Genomic DNA, 8,913 nt, shown 5'->3' on the forward strand with positions numbered 1-8,913 from the left:
TTGCTCTTCTAATCACCAGCCTTCTCCTGATTCCATCATTTGAACGCTTTTAGTGTGGGCTTGGGCATTGCGTTGTCAGTTACTTACTGGTATTCACCAGATGGTCCGTTGGTTTTCATTAAAGAGCTGCGGCTGTTGTGGATGACTGAATTTGTGGAGTCTAAGAGGAGGGAGCACTGAAACAATGTCACCTCCGGACAGCTACCCGAATTCCGCTTATATTGTGAGAATGGAAGAGCACTCCAAATGGTGCATGCGGTGACAGCCAGGAAGAGGTCCCTTCAAAGCGTCTCACGTCACCATCGAAATCCGTGAGATGTACAGGCCTTGGAAGTGCTTGTAATCTGCATGTTCTCCCGTCTAGTTGCGAAATGGCTTTCTACAACCGCCCCGAGGGTATGTACAAGGACCTTAACTGTTTTTATGTTTGTACGCAATTAAGTGGGTTTTCCCGGTTTCCCATGTTTCCATGCTACTTTTTCCACGGTACCCTGGCAGAGTATTCCACCCGTCTCGTGGCCTTTCATAGGTACCTTGGCTGCTGCTTTTGGCACATCCCCAACGCCCTTTAGGCCCTGTGAAAAGTGTGGTAGGTGTTGTTGGTAGATTGCAAAGCCTTGCCTAAATTACTTGGGCAGTCTCCGTGTCTAAGGCTCCTTTTTACTAAAGGTACTCAAGAATAGGTGAAAACGGATTTTCAAGACGTTATGCTTTATTCCATTGGGACAATCACCTCCACCAGAAGCAATACACCAAGAATACACGTCAAATGTGTCTATCGTGGAGGTTGCACAGTACCAAAATCAGGCTCGCCTGCCACCTCAATTAGTGCGTGACGTTCTCCAATGCTATTATGTCGTGCCGATGATGTCACACCGAACTCACCCCATTGCTAGTGCATTCCTCTTCTCGAGGTGGGTTGATGTCACTCCTTGCATATGATAGGAACATACACATTTATCCTCGTTCTCAAGTAGTCCTACTGCAATTAATTTCCCCGTACCATCTAAGTTCATTTTTCTATGCAACAAGGCATAGACGAGGTCATTGTTGAGCACGCACCAAGTTGGGCTAAATTTGAAAGTGGAATTCGTGGGTGTCTTTTTATCGTCCACCACCCATCGATCCCTTCACGGCTTCAGCTTAAACGAAGTTGTTGCGCACTCCACCTCCCATTTAGCCGTATGATGAAAAAAAATGCTTGCTCCCGCTTTCATTGGCAGTGCCGTACGCGACCCGCTTGACTCAGCCCAATGACATTTGATTTTCAATCGACGTATTTGTGATGGACAGCAGCCTTTCCTTGTAGAGGCCTCGTGACAAAAAGCCCTTAGGGATGCATGAGGCTACCCCCGAGTTGTTGGCAAGGTCTCAACATTTCCACCAGGAATGCAAGGAGGTCATACCCCAGGTGCGGCATTGCGGCCTTGTTGTTGTTTTTCCATTGATCAACATGACAGGTGTACGTGAATAGGGCAGGCAACGGTGTTACGGTCATGCCGACGGCTCAGGTCACTGCATGATAAAACACCTACACTGTCTCTCTCTCGCACATATCTCTGGAATATTCTATTTTGCGCGTCGAAAACAATTCCCGCTGACATTTATTCTTTAATGATGCATATTACCACATAGGGCGTTACACTGCAGTAGAGAATAATTTGAATCGTGTGATTTCATCATCGAAAAGTGACTTGCGTACAAGAGTCCCCATTTGCAGGGCGTGGAGTGTCGCCCTGTGAGGGCAAGAAGAAAGAGATGAGTAATTCATAATCAATCACAAACCAAAATGTAAAGTACAATTTAAGGCCTGAAGGTACTTGGCAAAAGAGAGAGAGCTTCCTCAGTCGAGGGACTTTGGCCAAGAAAAAGGGCGCTTGAATGTGAGTGGGTAAGTAAGCAAGTTTGGAATAACACACTTGTGAGGTATTTAATGCAAGCAAGGGATGCAAACGGATGTTATGTAATCCTTCGATAGTTTGTTTAGCTCTATGTTTACCTAGCGGACATTTAAGGCTCCACGGTCTGTAGTTAATTAGTTGGTTGTTTGTTTAAGTTTCGGTTTTGGTAAAGGGGCTAATTTTAGTCCCCGTCACTGTACCTTCGCCAAGCGATCCAGCCCCCAGGCCATGCCACCAGAAGGCACGAGCCCTTCTGTGTGTATGTCGAATGATATGTGTATATATTCTGCCCGAGTACTTTGTCTAATAACGTCTTCAGGGAAATCTCAGTGCGCTACATGATAGTGGTGTCGGCTGTTCTCCACGCTAGCAGTGCATTTTCCTTGGCACAAAGTAAAGATCAAACGATTTTTCGATAAAAGAAGACACTGTGGGAAAATTACTCAGCAGTGAGGTTGAAAAATGTTTGGAATGGGATGGAATCTACCTATTACTCACGTTTGAAGTAAGAGTTATGAGGCTAGGTGTGTCAGGATAGCTAGAAGTTACCTAATGAAGGTGTCTTAATTCAAAAATATTCATTGATTGTTATTAACGGTGTGATAAATGTTCAACGGAAGGAAAGAGAGCTGTTTAAGTGCTCAAATAGACTGGGTAAGGCAATTAGAGTATGCTGGGTAAGTCTACGAATCATGCCATTTTTTGCTGAAACAAATAACCATTTCGTTTTTTATACAGCACTGCCTAATAATGTTGCTAACCTGACCTAGCCTCGTAAGAACACCTTATCTTCGTAGGATTGCTAGTTAAAGCCTCCATTATGCAATTTTACTAACTAAATCTGGAAATTTTACTTATCACCTCAGATGCACTAAAACAAGGCTCGGATTTCGCTTTCAAAATGCGAGTTACGCGGGAGGTTGCATTGGTGTACCCTTTCGTTCGGTTACTGTCTTGTTTTATGCATCCGTACAGCAAGGGTGGGCTTATCGAAGAGATTTAAAGGTCCACGTCAGATCCTACGTATAGGAGGCACTGTATGTGGAGAGGTGTGGAATATATTGCAAATGTGAGTGGAATTACCAGTTTTGATTATGCTGCTGCGTCTTTACGCCAATTGAGTATGTTTTTTCTTGAAGTAATACACGCTTTTGCCTTTAGGATGTCTATGTACTACTGCTTAAATTGCGGAGGTTTTATGCCAGTTATCTTAATGAGCCTCTGCTTGTCTTCAACATGCAATCTTCATCTCGAAGTATTTTAAGCATCGTGGTCAAGTTTCATCGGTTATTCTTCGTTTTCACATATTGGACGCATCAAGGCGCATATGTCATATTGTTACATTTATGGTTGGAAAATGAAGCAGTCAATATTGCCCCCGAACTCATGCGTTGACCTTGGTGTCTATGTTTCTCAGTTCCGACTTTTACCATCACTTATCTGTACCGTGTTGTGTAAGAGACTCCACTGCTGAGTAGGTTTACGAATGCAGACCAGCTAATGCTGATTCGCGTAGTAATTTTTGGTGCAGCCCGAATGTACTGCATCAGATTATTGTAAAACAACCGTATTGGAATGCATTTTTAACTGTAGCCGGAGGCATTACCTTCGTGGACATTTCCTCTTTCATTATCCAGTAGGATGTATTTTTTACGTTTGAATTCTTTTAAGTGATCCAGCATTCTTGTGGCCACTAGTTTACGAGTATATTGAGATTGGGGGCCTAGCTTGAACTTCTGATTGACTGACCACTGCCTTACGCTAAAAAATGCATAACATTATAAAAGTGATTTAAAATCGCGGTTCAGCATTGCAAGTATCTTCCAAATTGATGTACTACAGACATTGATTGCTTTTAAGTTTGGCCTTATAGGGAATAGAATGCTCCGCACCTGATACAGATTCAAAAGATCTGTGAGTAGTTAACTGCATACAAATTGGAATGCTGCAAGTCTAGTGCCGCTTTGGGGATTCAGACGTTCCCTACTTCAAGTGTTGATACATCGCTTATCAAGTTCTGGTTAGACATGTCGATTTCTTGTGTTTTGCACAGGATTCTATCCAGTTGCTTGGATGTAGTTTTAGTTGTTATTGTTGTTGTAGGTAGTCCAGTGCCCTCGAATCCGCAGTCATATTAATAATTACCCTGCAGATTCCCACATAGTTTGGGATGGGCAGCTGCGCCTGCGGTTTCCTCACGTGGCACCCTTCATTTTGTTTGCCCCGTTAATTCTAGCAGATGTGTTGAGATTTTTGCTCCTTTGCACAATAATTGCACGAGGTGCAATTCGTATGTTAAAATACTGGTGCAAAATTCAGTCATTTTTTCTCCAACATTGAGCTGCTTATTTACCTCGGATATTTCATATTCAGTGAATGCCGTTTGTTGCATTGGTGCCATTACTGATGAAGAGGGGCTATTTTATGGTTAATGGGACATTGTCAGAGGGGGAAGAAGCGAATAGGTAGTTGAGTTGGGAGCTGACGACTAAACAGATGGTTTACTTGTCCATCCTAGGTCCACTGGCCCATCGATAGATCTCTTCATCCCGCATCCATTTCTGCCGGGTAGCTGCATCTAGACATGCATCCGTTCATTCCTCGTTCCATCTATCCAATCCATATTTCTCCGCCTAACCAGAGTTAATAATTTTTCCCCTAAAAGACTGGACCAACTACTCAATTGAGGGTGACCAGATTGAATGGCTGGTTTGCTCGCAGTACGAGTGCTGCCGTTGGGCCATCACAGATGGCACCTCCTGTCAGGTGATGCTGGAGAGTGCCTATTGTCCCCCCCACTCGTCTTCTTCCCACGGCGGTGATGATCCCATTTAATGCTCGGAGCATCAGTTCGCTGTCTCCTCAGTGGCTTTCTGCTACTTTTCTCGTGCATTTTCTGTAAACTTTTGCGCTTTGGATGTTAGCAATCTTGATGTAGAAGACGAGAATGACGTGATGCTGGATGTGCAAGAGGTCACGAGGAGCAGGAGACTGACGATAAGAATGACTAAGACGTCGCTTTTGTTCAGCAGGTAGGTCCCTTGGAATCACTGACACCACAAGACCTGCGAAGAGCATATTGTTGAAAGGGCCGCAGTGTGAGCCAGTCAGTCCGTCCGATATTGATATTTTATTCACGTCATGTCGAATCCTCATCACACAAGCGGGAAGCTTTGGTACATTCACCAATTTCTTTCAACTCTCATAAGTGAACGTGATGTGTGAGCTCTGCCGCAATTATGCATTCAAGTGCGAAATGGAAGTTATTTTGTTGGTTGTCCTGGAAACAGAAATACAGCTAATAAGCCCGAGGGTTTGAACGCTCACCAGATGTTTATGTGTCTCCACAAGAGGAGCTGCGTCGAATTAAAGCAGATCCTAATGCTCGAAATGCCGAAGCACAGGAGACACTGAGCGCGAAGCGAATTCAAAAGAGTACGAGATTGATCGGAAGAAGACCAAACACCCCATGGTTTGGTGGCAAATGGATTGGATTCGCCCATAGTGCTTGGTCAAGCAGCACCCGCACCATGTGATCTGCATTAGGTTCATTTATTGTCATTGCCCACTTACAAGCGGATAGTAGAGGTCATGTCTGACACACGAAGGGGACCACCGAGTGGCATGAATGCCCGAACCGGTCGGATTAAATACTTTGGTATGCTTCCGTAAACTTTCTCATGGGTATACATTGTGTGTGGAAACTCCCAGATGTTTGGGCTACCGCCATGGCAGGAACCATTCATGGGGTCAAGTAGTTGGCGGCCTCGTTTTTACGTGAAATAGGACGTCTTCGCGCATTCCCCGACACAGCATGACTGCGGTCGAGTAGTCTTCTGTCAGCAGTGTTTTTGCTGCGGAAACGTAACCACTACAATTTTATATGAATTTGGCAATTCATTTGCGATCTAACCTCGAGCATTTTCTGCCTCCATTTAGTTGAACATGTGGGTCATTGGCAAATCCGCGGCCTCGTGAACCTCTCTGACCATCTGCTCTGATTATTTGTCTGAATTTTCGAACGAGGATTCTACCCAATGAGAAGACGACCACTGGAATGCTGCAGTCACCTCCATTCCACGCATTCCTTCCATGACACCTTTAGTGGATTATTCAACCTACTAGGCCGTGAAGTACAGCTGGCGATGTTTCAAGGCTACGTACGGATGGTGAGTGGTTTGGCGTCCGTTCTTCTGCACATAATTCCATGTTGCACTGAAGTTCAGCCGCACGAACAAAATTATTTCTGCATAGAATGTAGCACAAGTTATTTGCTGAATAAACACGTTTTCGTAGATTTGATCTGACTTTGCTTTGCTTTGGTAACCGATGTTTGCGATCCTGCTGTCTGTGACTTGTCATCGTGATTGAGGCATCGCATGGGAAGGAAGACAAGTGAGAGAAATGAGGGAGAGGAGGTATGAGAACCTGCTGGCACAGAAGATGTAGGCGTGAATGCTTTTGCGACTTCTGGAGCTTCGTGGTGCAGTTTTCGACATTTGACAGAACACTGCAGAAGTGGCAGTTTTTTTTTGTATTTAGAAAATGGGGTTGCCATTTGGGAAGAAGTTACTTGACTTCAATATTACAACATTTAGCGATAGCAAAAATATTTTTCTTATTTTAAGTGGCAAAGAAGTACCATCGTAAGGCACAATATTTCGTGTGTAAGTGGTGCGAGTTAAGTTGTGAAACAACTTAAAATGGGGACGGTGGAAGCACTTCAGCATGGGGCCAGGCAAGTGACCGATGGTGGCCAAAAGAGCTTGTTGTTTAGTGATATCAGGCTTCAGCTCATAAAGTTCAAGATGAGTGCTCTACCAACTAGAGGCAGAACTGCCGTTCCTCTGAGAAACTCGGGTAAGGTTCAGAGTGTGAGGAAGTGCCTTGACGTCCTGTTTCCTCTTCTTCCTCGCCTCTCTATGCCAACTTTAGCTCTGTCAATCCGCTATTCTGCTTTGATTTAGTGTCCTAAATTAAACGGAGGGCTCGAATAACCGAAGAAGCAAAGCCCTGCGCGTACGGAAGGACACCCATTTGTCAACTGTTCCTATCTGCATAACTTACAGATTGGAAGAGCAAACTGGAGAGGTGTGAGGAGAGAGCGCGGCAGATTGTATCGCAAATCGTGAGGTGGAGCGCAGCAGGAGAGGCGAGTAAATATTCAAGTTAACCGAAATCTCGCGCTTTTGCGAGTGTTGGAGTTGGGGAATACTGAAGATGTCATGGGGCAAAAGTAGTGCAATGGATGGAGATGTGAAGGAGGCTCTGAGGATCTGTGGGTGCAGCTCACTGCGGAGTGGGGAGGTGCTACCCACTCAGCATTGGCCATAGGATCTCGACCAAGTGGTTTGTTAACTGAAAGTGGAAGAGGAGGCAAAGAAGTGAGCGAATGATGTTGTCAACTTTTGGCACCACTTGAGGTAACTGGACATGTGGAAATAAAGAAATTTGTTTCAGGAGACTCTCAGCAAGGCTGAATTAGTATTATCACCCGTTCCAGAATGCACTGCCGTTTATTCCTCCGACTGGATTCAACTTCTGCTAGTTGTGTGCTGTGTGTCCGTGAAGTTGACTGTGAGGGATTGTGCTGAACCCTGATTGATCATGCTCATGCAGAAAGGAGGACATGCTTTGCATAGAGCCGGCCCAGTTTTAATGCCGGTGTCAACAATAACGAAATTCCAAAGTGAAGGTGGATGGATTGAAAATGGACGAGTTAATGTATCAGGGGTAAATAAATCGATGTACTCCTTGACGGATTGATGGACGGTACGGGGTGAATGGATGGGTGCTTGGAATCGGGATGGATGGGCTGTGGATACGGAATGGATGGATTGATGGATGGCTACGGGATAGATGGATGAATGGGTGTATACGGAATGGACGAGTGGTTGCGGGATGGACAAACGGATAGATTGTTGGTTGGATTCGTGATGGATGGATGAGCAGATGGACGAGCGGATTTGGCGTGCTGGGTTACATCGGTTGCGGATGAACGGAAGTTGCTGGTTGAAGTGAGCACCGAGGAATCCAAAATACATAAATTTGGAGGGTGGTGTGCAAGGATTACAGGGTTCTCTTTCACCTTCTGCGGCCTGATAACCAGCTAAATCAGCAATTGTATCTGAATACATCATAGGGGCCAAAAACAGCCTGTTTTGTGACCTGGGCTAATGAAACAAAGGCACGGATTACTGCTTCAATTTGAAGGGATGAATGGACAAAAGAGGAGGGCTGCCATAACGTTAGGTTACATGAGCACGTGGAGAGTTGAAGGGAGGAATGAAGCCAAAAGTAGAAGAGTTGAGGGATGAACACGCGAATCAGTGTGTTGGTGGAGTTGGAATGGGTAGACGGTGGAATGCTTCGGGCATGACCTGTTAACCTGATGGATTCAGGAGAGAAAGGAGGGATGGATCATGCCTGGATTAACAATAGGGGGATGGCTGAGGCCTAGGTGGATGCAAATAAATCATTGTAATTAATGGAACCGGAGTTGAACAGTAGGCCGATGAGTCTAGAAATTAATTGACATTCAAAGTGTTTTTCTCGGTGTTGGTTGTAGTAGTGCTTTGGAGCGAACCTGTGTGCCAATGGCGTTCTGAGAACAAACTAATGGAGTGAGAAGCTCACAGCAGCAGCCTGGAGCTCTCTCTCTCTCACACGCCTGTGCCACTGTCAACTGATTCCCCACGAGTGGAGTCAGTCTCACTGGAGGCGATTGGGAGTCCCTCTTCGCGACGGAAGATGCACAACCCTGGTGAGACTTCGTCTGAATGAACCAGTGGAAGATATCACCCACCAAACCATGGTGACGCAAGAACGAGACGAGGCGAAACAAATCTTTGTGGAGACATAGAGACACTTGAACCAGTATCTCACCTCCATATGAGGTTAGCACCGCCGGATTCCCCAGAAGTCGAAAGAAGCGTGCGCTTGAGCTTGCTGTCCCTCGTTCTTTCAGCTACCTTCGTGTATCTTTTTCAGCTCTACAAATACTAGCCAATTC

General features: G+C 45.3%; 1 protein-coding gene across 1 annotated transcript in view; it reads left to right on the top strand. All coding sequences in view use genetic code 11, as the record gives it.

Annotated features, from left to right (window-relative positions):
- EGR_09129 (Multidrug resistance protein 3) overlaps positions 1-5,902 on the top strand; it is a gene marked incomplete at both ends in the record, with an annotated part of 11,926 nt that extends 6,024 nt beyond the window's left edge. Inside the window, 4 exons of the mRNA XM_024498378.1 lie at positions 499-589; positions 4,567-4,667; positions 4,752-4,933; positions 5,821-5,902. Coding sequence (XP_024347200.1) covers positions 499-589; positions 4,567-4,667; positions 4,752-4,933; positions 5,821-5,902 — 456 coding nt within the window. The remainder of the gene's footprint in view (positions 1-498; positions 590-4,566; positions 4,668-4,751; positions 4,934-5,820) is intronic.
- Between the last annotated feature and the right edge of the window lie 3,011 nt (positions 5,903-8,913).

The sequence above is a fragment of the Echinococcus granulosus genome (genome assembly GCF_000524195.1).
Source record: "Echinococcus granulosus chromosome Unknown EG_S00133, whole genome shotgun sequence".
NCBI classification, from domain to species: Eukaryota; Metazoa; Platyhelminthes; class Cestoda; order Cyclophyllidea; family Taeniidae; genus Echinococcus; species Echinococcus granulosus.